General features: G+C 52.8%; 7 protein-coding genes across 7 annotated transcripts; 2 read left to right on the forward strand and 5 right to left on the reverse strand.

Moving 5' to 3' along the window:
• Positions 1–120: 120 nt before the first annotated feature.
• Positions 121–1,284, reverse strand: A1O1_00885 (translation initiation factor 2 subunit 2; the record flags this gene model as incomplete). Its single annotated transcript, XM_007721800.1, has 2 exons — positions 121–941; positions 1,020–1,284. The coding sequence occupies 2 exons, from the start codon at positions 1,282–1,284 to the stop codon at positions 121–123; spliced, it is 1,086 nt and encodes a 361-aa protein (XP_007719990.1).
• Positions 1,285–1,837: 553 nt separating this feature from the next.
• On the forward strand, positions 1,838–2,225 carry A1O1_00886 (uncharacterized protein; the record flags this gene model as incomplete). The annotated part of the gene is made up of 2 exons (XM_007721801.1): positions 1,838–2,072; positions 2,122–2,225. The coding sequence occupies 2 exons, from the start codon at positions 1,838–1,840 to the stop codon at positions 2,223–2,225; spliced, it is 339 nt and encodes a 112-aa protein (XP_007719991.1).
• Positions 2,226–2,880: 655 nt separating this feature from the next.
• Positions 2,881–3,915, reverse strand: A1O1_00887 (uncharacterized protein; the record flags this gene model as incomplete). Its single annotated transcript, XM_007721802.1, has 1 exon — positions 2,881–3,915. Exon 1 carries the CDS (start codon positions 3,889–3,891, stop codon positions 2,881–2,883), a length of 1,011 nt encoding a protein of 336 aa, XP_007719992.1. The 5' UTR covers positions 3,892–3,915.
• Positions 3,916–4,417: 502 nt separating this feature from the next.
• A1O1_00888 (uncharacterized protein) lies at positions 4,418–5,332 on the reverse strand (the record flags this gene model as incomplete). The annotated part of the gene is made up of 1 exon (XM_007721803.1): positions 4,418–5,332. One exon carries the CDS (start codon positions 5,330–5,332, stop codon positions 4,418–4,420), a length of 915 nt encoding a protein of 304 aa, XP_007719993.1.
• A 472-nt stretch (positions 5,333–5,804) lies between these two features.
• Positions 5,805–10,007, forward strand: A1O1_00889 (uncharacterized protein; the record flags this gene model as incomplete). Its single annotated transcript, XM_007721804.1, has 1 exon — positions 5,805–10,007. One exon carries the CDS (start codon positions 5,805–5,807, stop codon positions 10,005–10,007), a length of 4,203 nt encoding a protein of 1,400 aa, XP_007719994.1.
• Positions 10,008–10,230: 223 nt separating this feature from the next.
• A1O1_00890 (uncharacterized protein) lies at positions 10,231–11,586 on the reverse strand (the record flags this gene model as incomplete). The annotated part of the gene is made up of 1 exon (XM_007721805.1): positions 10,231–11,586. The coding sequence occupies one exon, from the start codon at positions 11,584–11,586 to the stop codon at positions 10,231–10,233; it is 1,356 nt and encodes a 451-aa protein (XP_007719995.1).
• Positions 11,587–12,420: 834 nt separating this feature from the next.
• On the reverse strand, positions 12,421–12,712 carry A1O1_00891 (uncharacterized protein; the record flags this gene model as incomplete). The annotated part of the gene is made up of 1 exon (XM_007721806.1): positions 12,421–12,712. The coding sequence occupies one exon, from the start codon at positions 12,710–12,712 to the stop codon at positions 12,422–12,424; it is 291 nt and encodes a 96-aa protein (XP_007719996.1). The 3' UTR covers position 12,421.
• Positions 12,713–12,921: the final 209 nt, after the last annotated feature.

A 12,921-nucleotide genomic window follows, 5' to 3' on the forward strand; every position in this document is an offset into this window, starting at 1 on the left:
CCTTGACTCATCTCAACCGCCCCGCAAGACTCAAGGTCTCTAAGCAGGCAAGCCCTCATATCATAGCTGTTAGGTTTGGTTCGGTTTCATCCCTTGCCCCTAATGCGTTCGTCTCGTGATTTAGACGTTCATCCTCTTACGTTTGCCGACCTGGGCCGTGAACCCAGATTTGATGGCCGTGACTGATCTCCTGGACCCGCAGGAGTTGCACGTCACGAAGTACAATCTGTTCTCGCCTTTGGACAGCTCGGTGTTGGGCGAGCGACACGTCTTGCATGTCACGTACTCGACGATGTACCGACGCAGGACGTTCTCGATCTGTTTTTGCTGGAAGCGACCTTTGATGACCAGCCGCTTGCTCCCGTCGACGGAACCAGAGGTACCCAATTCGGCGAACAGGAACTGGGTGACGTGCTCGTCGTTTCGGTTCATGCGCTTGCAGATCTCGGCGATGTTGGCGAAGATGGTCTTCTTGTTGCCTTCACGCAGGCACTGCGGTGGCGGAATCTTGTACGATTTGCTGCCCGACGCCAGGATGTCGGGATTGTGCTCGTTGACGAGTTGGAAGAAGCGTTTGAGCAGGAGCTCGTATGAGATGGGGGTGGGGCAGTCGTGAGCCCAGATGCCCGTGCCTGCGGTCATGTCGCCGGTCTGTTCCTGCGGCACGGCGTCGGCGTTCTGCTCGCCTTCTCCTCCAGGGCCCTCGAGACCGGCGCTGGCGAGTTTCGCGGCAAAGTCGCCCCCTTCGGTCTTGGGCTTGCTGGACTTCTTCTTCTTCTTTTTCAGCGCCGTCGGGTCGAACTCGCTGTCGCCGGTCGCGGCAGGTGCTCCTTCGCCATCTGCGGCGCCGTCCTCGGCCTTGGGTTTGGACGACTTCTTTTTCTTCTTGTTCAGCCCGGCGAACATGTCGGTCACTTCCTCGACGGCTGCGTCATCGGGCGCTGCAGAACTTGTTAGTCTTGTCTCTGTAATGGCCAGTGCTGATGCCCTTGAGCTTGGTTTCGTGGAGGGCGCCTTACGCGATGTGTGTTTTTGCGCCGTCACCTTCTCTTCTGAGTCGCTTCGAGGCGCCTCGGAGATCTCGCCGTTCTCGTCCATGATGGTGTCTTCCGTGCTGAAGGCGACGGACTTGCGAGGCTTTCGTTCGTGAAGAGGTTGTTCCTGCTGATCGGTGAATGAAGCGTCAGTGTCGCTGCTCTCCTGAAGAGGATGTGAGACGGGAAGGGAAGTTGTTTTCACTGCAGTGGGGCGAGGTGCATCAGGTCTCAGATGCAAATCCTCCATTGCGGCGTGTGCGTGTGGGGAGTCTCTGACGTTACTTACAACTTCTGCCATATTTGCGTTCTTTTTCAGTGCTGTGCGGGTGTCAGGCAGATCTCGGAACAGAAGACTCGTAATTGTAAGTTGGCTTTCGATGTGCGGAGTGTTGATGAAGAGGTAGATGTTAAGGAGATGGTGCAGCCGGATTACATTTTGTCAAATCGAAGGCCAAGTTGTGAGTCAACCCAGTGACGCAGGTCACGTGTACAGTCTTCAGCATCAAAGTGAAGTCAGTCTGACAAAACATTTTTAAGCATTCTCTGCCTGCAAATCCACTCCGCGACAGCTTTATTTTGAGTCAGACTGTGACATTCTGTGCATTTATACGGAAGGCTCTACAATCGTCTTTGATTCGTTCGTTGTTCGCATCATCGATGACCGACTGCAATCCACACTTCCACACTTCCACACTTCCACGACGTCCAGGCTGGTGTTGACAAACCTTCGATCCCAGGGTTATAGCCCCTCTTGATCCCATGGCAGGTCGCTAGCCGGGGCAGGAGTTCACCAGCACAAAATGTCCGACACAGACGCCGCAGCCTCCTTTCTCGACCATCCTTCCAATGGCGATGAGGACGACGAGATCGATTCGTTGCCGTCCGAATCCGACTCCGACGACGAGAGCGAGGACTTTTCTGAGACCGACGCAGAAAGAGAGTGGAAAGAGAGTCTGCAGCAACTGGAGCTGTTGCTTACAATGGTGATCGTGCCCTACATGGGCAAATATTTTGGCAGGAAGTTTGCATACTGGGGTATGTGTCGGAGAAAGGGCTGCATATTGAAGAGGCTAACCGTGCACAGGATGGAAGAATCTGATGGAATGGAAATATCCTGTCGAAGTTGTGGTGACGAACAAGGCCGCTTTCAGAGGAGCCGGCGCAATCGCAGCGGCCGCTTCTTTATGAGCGGTACAAGAGTCAAGGTTCACTCGAGTGACGGGCAAGGGAATCGGGCGAACTCTGGGATTTCCTGCCACGCTTCGTTCCCGAGTTTGAGAACGCCAGCTATTTAACGGCCTCAAAATACGCTATGGCAGCCCATGAATTCAGCAGCCCCGGAGGAGGGTGTTACACAATGACTACGATGACCATATGCCAAGGTCACTGCTCCTCCAGAGAGCAGGAATCACGGGATTGGTCAGTGTGGCCACAACACGGCCGCGGTCCATAAGCGGCCCCAGAGAAGGGAAGTGAAATGGCAGTGGAGAAGTCATGATCAGGGAAGGTTCTTGTACGACCTCTAGGCCAGAGAGGCCAGCATTATATGCAGCATGAAGACAAAGATATGATTTCAACGAGTATCCATGGTGGTCCAAGGTCCCTTTTCTCCTTTTAACCAGTGTCAAGTACTGATACCCCAACGCGGCACCTCAATACCGGTTCACGCCATGCGACGCCCGTTATTGAAAGTCCCAGGTCGTCGTCTTCGTTACTTTGAGACAGTCCTCAAATGGTACCAGGCTACGGCACATAAAGAGACTCCCAATAACCCTAAGGTGCTCTTCGGAGCACCAACGATGCCTCATATACAGTGCTGAGAACCGTGAGGACCAATAAATAATCAGGCAACATTGACAAGTGAACTCGGTCGTTCGAGTAGAAGCGCACGAGACTGACGAACTCCATTCATGCTCGCGGCTCGAACGGCGAAGCACCGAACGCTTATCCACCTCGGGCAAAGTGTAGTAAGCCACAACGAAAACATATGCATGCTGGGACCAGAGATCATCCTCGGAACCCAGCGCCTGGTGATGGTGGGACTATACTCTTGGATCCAAGGGTAGCCAGACCCCCATACACCGCTCAGTCTCCTGGAGCAGAGTTCGGATGCATACTCTGCAGACATGGCAGTTTCCGTCGTCATTGCGATTACCGGAAGAGTAACATAGTGGCCGAAGCTGCGGAACGGATGATGTTGGCCGATCCATCGCCAATGGCGAAGAATGGTTTCCACAGAATCAAGCTCCCAGAAAGGCAAGACGGCAGGTTGGGGTTGAGCACGTCCCGCCATAAAAGCCGACGCATCCAACGAGCTTCCGTCGATTTCATAGAATATCACATGAACATCGCATCTTTGAGTAGCGTCATCATACTCATCGAACACCTTCCTCAACATTTGTGAAAGTACAATTGCTGATGCCTGATGTGCAGCCATGGCCATTGCGGCAGTGTAATCGTCTTTCATCGGCCGCTGCGTCACATTTTCAGGGTTTGGTGGTTGGTAGGAGACGTCCCAGTTAACCTCAGCTCGCATGCTCGTCAGCTCTGGGAGAAGGTGGACTTTCATGCTGAATGGTTTTCGGCTTCGGAGAAGCGGAGACAGTATCATGCGTAGGCTGTACAATGTGTTCTGAGCATCCTCCCTCCAGCCTCTCGCGGTTTGTGACTGGTATGCTCCCACCAACCAAATGGCTTCCGGGAAGTTCTTCTCCAGGAGACCATCAACCAAGGCTTGAAATCGATGGGACACGAGTCTCAGTTGGAAGACAGAGCACTGCTGACGTAGGAATCCGAGCCGTTTGGAACTGTTGGAGAGAACGACCTCTGGTGCGAGAAGGTTCGACACGATCATAATTAGGATCTCGTCGGGAAGCCATGGTAGTCTCGAGGAGCCCGCCTGCTTCCGCATAGAGTCGACAATGGGAGTTGACATCCGTCGAGGTGGTTGTGGCTGTATGGTCGTTTTGTTTAAGCTTGCTGCTAGGCAGGTTGCAAAGACGATTAGTTTGAAATGGTAGGCCGCCGGGATGGACTAAGCGGTCGCGACTGCACCCATCGCTGACTGTAGGTGCGACTCATAACAGCAACATAATGCGAAGAAGAGTCAGTATATATGAGTGTTGAGAACGGTTGCCACCGCATCCAGAACGTCCTCGCGTAGGTTTGGCGATGCTTGGAACGGCGCCACGTCGGACCTGACAACCACGCATCGAACAGCCTGAAAGAGTCATTTTCCACGAAACGAGAAGTGGCATAGAAAGTCAATCCTGCTAGTTTGAACCGCTGTTCTTGGGTAGACCAACTCCATTCCCGGAAGCAGCATAAGATTGATTGAAAGTGTCAAGGTTGCGACAAGGATGATTACGGGTGAAAGTGGTTCATTCGATTTGTCCGAAGGAATGGAAAAGTCGAAATGGTTCGCCAACGACCTTTCCATGCCCGTCAAACCTGACGCCTTCACTTCGAAGGAGTTCAACCTTCCTATCAGCAAACTTTCCATCCTTCCCCCAGTCACCGTGGAAGCCGCCTATCGTACCATTGGCTGCGAGAACCCGATGGCAGGGCACCTCGGGAGCGAAGGGATTGTTGCGCATTCCACTGCCCACAGCCCGGGCAGAGGAGTTGAGGTAGTCTGACATGGCTGCATAAGTTGTGTATCGACCTTCAGGCACCGATAACAGCGTAAGGTACAGCTTCTTTCGATACGGAGTGAGTGAAGGATGCGAACGAATGCTGTGGACCATCTGCTTCAGCTCATGGCTGACAGAGGATGGTTGGCTTGTCGCCACTGCTGGCCGTGCATTTGCGACAAAGTGCAATGTGGATTGCCCTTTCTCAAGCCTCGCTCTTTTGTCGGAAACACTTTCAGTGCCTTCGGTCGCATCTGTTATCGTTCTCTTCTTACTTCCTTCCCCGGCAGGTGCTTGTGCCACTTGAACATGAGAGTTGCTCTTCACAGTACCGTTATGTTTGTCCTTGTGCTTCCCCCTACACTGCAAACTTATCTCATCAAGATAACAGAGGTCAGCTTCGCCTGATGTGATTTGGTTGCCCAAGGTAATCGCATCATGCAGTTGCTGTTGGCTCATATTCCTTATGGCGGGTTTGCCTATGACCTGATCCCACTGTCTTTCGCCGAGCCCTACCACGTAATCTAGGATGATGCGGGCAAAGCAATGATCAAGACATACGGGCCATTTTGCTTGTACGGGACTGCGACTCTTCGCCAGCTGCGGAAGAGTCTGGGAGTATAGGATAGTCCACCGCTTGCGCAGGCTTTCGAGATCAGACATGACTGTAACGCCTTCGAAGGATATTGTCGGCGGAAAACCGACGAATGGTCTGCTGAAACATACTGACAATCGATATTGTCTCTCTGTGAAGCCTCGTAGGTCCGATTGTAAGTTGAGGTGGCAATTGGAAGTGTCATAGAGGTGCCGGCGAGCGCGTCGTAAAAGCGGCGACTGATGTACTAGTACAGCGCGCATGCACGTGACATGCAAGACCAATTCCCCGCACAGGCGTCACAACGCGTTCTCCGAGATGCGATACGCGATGGATACGCGTGTTTCCTGCCGCGACTTACCTGATACCTTAGGTATTGATGGACAACCAGGACTCGATGTAAAGTGCTTGGACATCAGCACCAGATCTTTTCTGCGGCTCATCCATGACTGTTCATTTTCACATACACATTCTTACCATAGGTGATATGATTGCGAACTATCTCCCTTCGTTCTGTTGATTCCACAACAACCACCCGATATGTCCTCACCACTTAGATCGCCGTCGCCAGCGGGTTCACTGCAAAGTGCACTGTCGGACGTCCTCACTCCCAGTCGAAAAGTACGCGCCTTGTTAGCCCAATTTGACGAGTCCGACTCGGACGATCCTATCCAGGGCTCAAGGCCGCCGGTTCTTGAGAAGTCAGATCAACGCGAGAATGGCCGAGGTCCTGCTGGTCAAGATAGCGTTTCACCAATGGAGGATGAATCAGAAGAGGAGGATATCCTACATGCAGCCCCGCGGTCCAGAATCGCTGCTCGGCTGCAGGGCTCCATCAATATCTCCACGGTCTCGAACGGTATCGAGAAACAGTCCAGCTCCAACCCACATCAAGAAGACACATCGAACGCTTCTGACGAGGGTAAAGGAGCGAGGCCACCGATGAGGCGGAGATTGCTCACCAAACGGAAGAGCAGTCCCATTCGACAGGCAGCACAATCGCTTGCTTCACCATCGCCTTCTCAGTCCACGTTGCCTTCGCTGGGGGCCATAAGTCCCGCGGCTGGTGCAGGGCATGCTTCCGGAGGGTCAGAGTCTGAGGATGAAGACAAACCTTCAAATACCGGGAAGTCCAAATTTCTGGCCCTGGTGGAAAAGCATAGGAAACAGCGTCTTGAGAAAGAGGCCGAAGAAGCAGCAAAGAAGGCTGCCCGAGTGGAAGCTCTCAAGTCTCAGGAAGCGGAAGCTCGTATTCCTAGGGGTTCAAGTCCCGCAGATGATTCTGATGAAGACAGCGACATTTCTGGTGATGACGCAGCCAAAAAATTGGCCAAACAAGCTCGCCCTACGCGCAAGGCCAGTAAAAAGGCTATAGAGGAAATGAACCGGGAGACCCAGCGACTCACCCGGAACATGCAGCTTGCGCATCAGGCCAGAACGAAAAAGAAAATCACCAAGGACAGTCTCTTGGCTAGGTTCAATTTCCCCAAGCCTGGCTCTATGCAGATTAAAACTACACCTGAACCAGACAATGAGACTCCGGTCACAGCCAGTTCTCGAGCTGGATCAGACACCGACGCGGTCAGGGAGCACGATACGCCGCCAACAAGTCCTGTGGCGGGGGAAACGACAACCCTCGACAGTTTCAAGAACCCGCGGAGCAATGTTGATGGCTTGCTCCGTGAATCTGGCAACACTGAAGAGGACTCTGTCGCACCCCTTCCAAAACTCGACAAGGGTAAGGGTAGAGCGCTTTCAGAGGAACCCATCGAACATCGCAAGCGTTTCGGCGCGGTCCACCAGGTTAACCAGCAAACATCTAACTCACTACTGGAGGCTTCATCAGAACCTCCACTGAAGCCAACCGTCAAACCATTTCGACCCAAATGGTCTCTTGCCGCTCTGAAGTCAGGAGATGATGATGACTCCGACTCGGAGCTTGAAGTTATCACCACTCGAGGAGATGTTCGAAAATACGCAGTATTCGAGCATCTACCGAAACGAAAGGCCACAGAGTCATCGTCTCATCTTGCATTGAGATCGTTGGCGAACCTCATTGGTAGTGAAGAACGAAAGAACTCACTGAATGCCGCGCAATTGGAGATATCTTTGAGAAGAGCAGCTCGTATGCAGGCACAGCGGGAGAGACAAGAAAAGATACAAGAACTGAAAGCCAAAGGGGTCATGATCCAAACAGCTGAAGAGCGAGAACGTGAACAGCAGGAAGTAGAAGATCTCCTGGAACGAGCAAGACAGGAAGCTGTAGAGATCCAGAAACGCGAAAAGGCTATGGCGAAGAAGGAGGGAACTCTTTCCAAAGACGATCTAGACGACGACGACGACGACGACGGCAGCGACGGGGATTTTGAAGGAGATGACGAAGACGAAATAGCACTCTCGGATGAAGATGAAGAAGACGGTGAAGGAGAAGGAGATGATGACGATGACGAGATGGATGAAGCCCAAGGCACCGAAGACGAGAATCTGGTCGAACATGAAGCTGCTGAAGAGGATCCGGTCGAAGCCGTCTCGGAGGATGAATTAGAGACAGCCAGTGGGCCGGGAGATGACCTCGATGACAAGCAAGACCGAAAAGCTTCGTCGAGGAGAAGCCGGACTACTCGGGTGCTCAGCGATGACGATGAAGAAGCAGAAGAAGTCGTCCCGGAAGCACACGAATCACCCCGACTGCCATCGCTGGCCAAAACACCTCAATCTCTTTCTCGCTCTGCCAGAAAGCAGATCCCAGGTCTCCAGATGTCTGATGACCTTCCCATGGGATTGACGCAAGCATTTGCTGCCACTATGGCCGATTCTCAGAGTCAACCTACTCAGGAACAAGATAGTCTGACCATGACAGTGGACCTCCCTTCGCCCAACATCGCCATGGTCCCGAGATTGAACCGTCTTGACTCTGTCGACATGATTTCCGACAGTCAGCCTGACTCACAAACACAACCGTTGAACATCAATCTGTCATTCTCGCAATCACAGAGGATTCCTCAGTCTCCCGCAAATGCATCAGCGACTGATGGACCGCAGTACACTCCTTCGCAAGCGCAATTCGAACCGACTCAAGACGCCGGGTATGTCCTGACCCCGTTCGGTGGCAATCGATTCTCAACAGACACTCCGCAACAGCCAGCGCCACATTCTACCATGGATACGGTCTTGCTTCCACCAGACACCCAAGAGAGCCCAATTGTGCAACGAAAATCTCGCCTTCAACGCGGACGTCCTGAACCTGCAGGAAGCGATGACGAGAAATCAGAGACTGCAGAAGCCTTCTCTGCGTTCGATGCAATGCGTCTGGCAGCAAAGCAGAAAAAGCGAGAAATGTTTGACAAGTCAAAATCAAACGCTCGAGAGATTGTGGACGAGGCTGCAGAAGAATCCGAGGATGAGTATGCTGGTCTTGGAGGCGCAAGTGACGAAGATGCCAATGACGAAGAAAATGAAGACGATCGTAACATGATCGACGAAGACACCCAGGTTGGAGCGGGGGATGAGGCCAAACTGGCAAAGTTGTTTGCCGATCGCGAGCGGCAACAGGATGAAGCGGCCGTTTCCAAGTTGCTCAAAGACATTACCACAGGTGCGCTGCGACGCAAACGAGGAAACGATGATCTGGATCTTTCAGATGAGGAAGATGCGATTATGAGAAGGAGAGCGGCCAAGAGACGAGAGTTCCTGAGGATGCGCAACGAACTGCTCAAAGATGAGGCTGTTGGCAAGATTGCAGAGGACAAGAAAAAGGAAGCCTTTCTACGAAGCATCGAAGATCTCAATGCCAGCGACGACGATGAAGACGATTTTGATTTGCCCGAAACTCAAACCGAAGACGAGTCACAGACGTCCGCGCAAGCAGCAGAGCAATCTGACAGACCTGGGGACCTATCCACAAACGATTCTGCGCTGGAAAGCAACAACGACAAACGTGCCTTTGCAAGTACTGCGCCATCGAGATTGAACCAAGCCAGGCGACCCGTCGATCACGGGAGAGCTCATCTAAATAGAAGACCAACAACTCTTGCGGAGATCCGAGAATCCGTGTCCTTCCTTGTCGAAGAACGTGACTCCCAATCGGCCACGATTGATCTTGGGCTGTCCGACTCAGAAGACGAGCCAGAAGCATACGTCAACCTGGACCGACATCTCCAAGCAGCCGAGGCGGACGAGAATGCAGACAACGGCGAAGATCTCGGAGATTTCATCGTCGACGACGACGGAAGAGCTGACGACGAGAGTGCCTTTAAGAAGCCAACAGTGCCTTATAGTGAGACTAGGGCAGCGTTCTCTGACCGACGGACGAAAGAGAGGCCAAACGTGGTCAATCGATTGAGTATGCTCCGTCAATCGTCGTCATCGTCAGGCTCATCCACCAGCACTAAGATGGCCTTCTACGGCGCCAACTCGTCGGCGAACCGGTCGATCGGCAAGGTTCCCACTCTTCTCCGTCGGGCCACCACGAATTCCAGCTTGGGCAGTATGGCGGGCCGGGACGAGAATGTGTCTGCGACGGGGGTAGTGACCAACCGCACGGAACGGGGCAAAGGCAACGACGAAAAGGAGTTTATCAGGAAAGGCAACGGCGGTCGAAGGAATGCAGTCAACTATCGACCCACGATCAGAGAGGAGAAGATGAGTCAACGCGCCGGCATTGCGAAGAAGAATGCAGCCAAGAACAAGAAGGCAAAGGGCGGGTTTCTGGGAGGTCTGTTTGGGCAGAATAGTTGGGCTTGAGGATTGCATGGCATGGCATTGCGAGATCAGTGCGACACCGGGGATCATGTAGCAGTAGCAGGGCCACTTCAAGATGCTGTCTCAGCCTTGTGGTATTGCTTGCTGCTACTGCTTATTGTTCACACACAACCACACAGCCCTGATCCGTCTGTTTGCGCGGCTTATATCACCGGGGATGTGATTGATTTGTTAAGCAATCGTGCTTTCAATGACAGATGACAACCTATCTCAAAGTTGTCAAGACCCGGGAGTCTCTTGACATTGTTCCCTTGTCGCTCGTGTTATCGAATTTCCTCAACTTCTCCTCAATCTCCTTCGTCCTGATACTCGTAGCACTTTCGCCAAAGATGACAAGACAGACATCCCGCTCCTTTCCCTTCCACCGCGCTGCTTGTGTCATGTCTCCTCTTCGCTCCGCCCATTTCGCCATACTCCGGTACGTGTTCGCCAGGGGACCGCCCACGAGACCTTCCTTGAGCAGCAATGCTTCCAATTTGGCCAGGGCGGCGAATGCCTCGTCCACAATTGAGAAGCACTCTGATTCGGATTCGAAGTCTTGTCCATTGGACTTATCTTTGGCCTCATATTTCTTCGGCAAGGAGTGATGCTGGCCATGCATGGCAGTCTCAGTCGCAGTCCTAACCCCTCGCACATGCTGTTGGTGAGTACTAGTAATAGTAATAGTACTAGTATATCGCTTCTCACACCCCAGCACGGTCCGAAAAGCATCATACATCCCCCGTCTCCGCTCGTCGCTCCTGGCCCAGAACTCGGTCCGCGGCTCGCACGCCTCACAAGCACACACGAAGCCATAGTAGATCTGCTGTTTGCGCCGCCGTTTGGCCGCGCCTTCAAACACCGTCTTGTCGTAGTTGGTGCAGACCTCTTTGCCTCTGGGGATGTCGCGGATCGCGCGGAACCGCATTTCGTTCGTGGTCTCGTCGTACGAGAACTGCACGTTCGGGACACAGCTGTGGTTGAAGCGGCTGGAGAAGGCGCCTATTGCTGAACCACCCCCTCCGTCTCCGTGCGTGGCTTTGGTCTTGACCTTGGAGTCTGAGTCTGCTCTGGGGTTAGTCCCGGGTTGAAGTTCGGGTTCGGATTCTGGTTCGTGGTTCGCGGCATCGGTCGTCTCTGACTTCGGTTTGATGAATGCGTCACAATTATGGCAGTTGCTATAGTAGATCGAGACGACGCGCGACATGCGCGACTTCTGGGCGTCCCAGAGACGAAGATAGGATTTCTGGTCAGAGCGCGAAAGGCCCGCGAACTCACGCTCGATCGCGGCTGGGTCGGTCTCTTCGTCCTTGTGCAGGAGGATTAAGGGGTGTTCGGCCATGACGGTGGTGCCGGCTTTGATTTTGCGGCGGGCGAAGACGGCCATGCCGCGATCGGGCGTGTCGACTACTTCCAGCAGAGTGTCTTGGGGTCTGGCTCTGGACTGCGAATCCGAGTCTGTGTCCATGTCTGAGCCTGGTCTGGAGCGGGAGCGGGAGCCGGGGCCGCAGTGGGACTTTGTCTGAGTGGTGTTGTGGTCGGCTTCAAGTTCATCGGGCCATGCTTTGTCCAGACTGGACATGCCGGATGGTATATCGACTGCACTAGTATTGGTGACCCCAACAGCAGTCTTCAGTGTTGATGAATCTGGCGTGCCCTCGAGCGAGAGTTGCTCAAGCCTGGCTTCGAGTTGCTGTATCATATGTACTTGATCAGCCTGATGGTTTCTGAAATGACTGGAAAAGAAGGTATTGGGTTATACGCACAGTATTCATTCTGACTTTGGTATTAGAGATGATTGATACCTGTGCACAGAGCTGGTAACCATTCGAGCCGTCACATCCTAAGAACCTTGGGAGATTGTCAGCTTCAAGGGTGTGGTAGTCTGGTTGGACAGCTGGTGCCTGTTGTGCTTACAAGAAGTCGATGTTAAGACGGCGCCTGCCAGTGCGCTATTTGGGATGACATGATTTTTCTTTCTTATTATCTTTCTCCCTTCCTTCTGATAGCAATTGAGTCAAATGGCGCACGTTAAGAAACCGTGATCTGGGACGTGGGCAATGCCATCCCGCCCATGATCATTATTTCCGAGTCGAGGCTGCTGAGCGACTTTGCGGCTTCGTCTTGCCGATCTGCGGTGGTGTAGAAGATGTGACATCTCAATGAGTAGTAAGCCCCAGCATCCAGTGGGTGGGGTATTTGGTATTCCATCTGGCCATAGCGTAAGGATCGCGGCTTCTGCTTCCTCGATACCTTGGGCTTTCACCAAATTCCTCCTCTAGAGGAGGGTTGTCGCACTGCTTGTCCACATACGACATCCTAGACCTGCGTGGTCAAACTAAACTCGTATCTGTCATGGCCTGCCTTAATAAGAGCATCGATCACTTCGAAGACACGGAGCCCTTGTGCAGGCTGAATTATAACGGTCTTGGCGGCTTGCTTGCTGACATTTGGAATGTAGTCCAAATCTGAACAACAAGAACACCTTTCCTGCCACCAGGCAGAACAGTGCCCGGATCATTGCCCGGGATCATGTCAAGGCGGATATAGGAATTCGGGCCAGTCTGGAAATACAAACAGCAGTGATTCGTAGGGCCGGTGTTCCCATCGAATTGTGTATGACTGACAACTCGAACCAGGCTGACTGGTGCTTGTCGTGCAGCATCTTGTTGGTCGCTTGGGACGTATCGGATTGTTTGTATAGCCATTCTTGATGGTCTTAGTCCTCAGATGATGTGAATTGTAACAGTGCCGTGTTTCAAGAGGTGGTCTTGATGGTTTGAATCCTTAGCTGATGTAAAGAGTGACAGAAAGTCATAAAGATAGTACTAAAATGCCCTGATATAGTGTATGTTGGCTACCGGTATAGAATGTAGTTTGACATAGCTCGACTGTTATGGTAGGCCAGTAATTGCAT

The sequence above is a fragment of the Capronia coronata genome, assembly GCF_000585585.1.
Source record: "Capronia coronata CBS 617.96 chromosome Unknown acBCG-supercont1.1, whole genome shotgun sequence".
Classification (NCBI taxonomy): Eukaryota; Fungi; Ascomycota; class Eurotiomycetes; order Chaetothyriales; family Herpotrichiellaceae; genus Capronia; species Capronia coronata.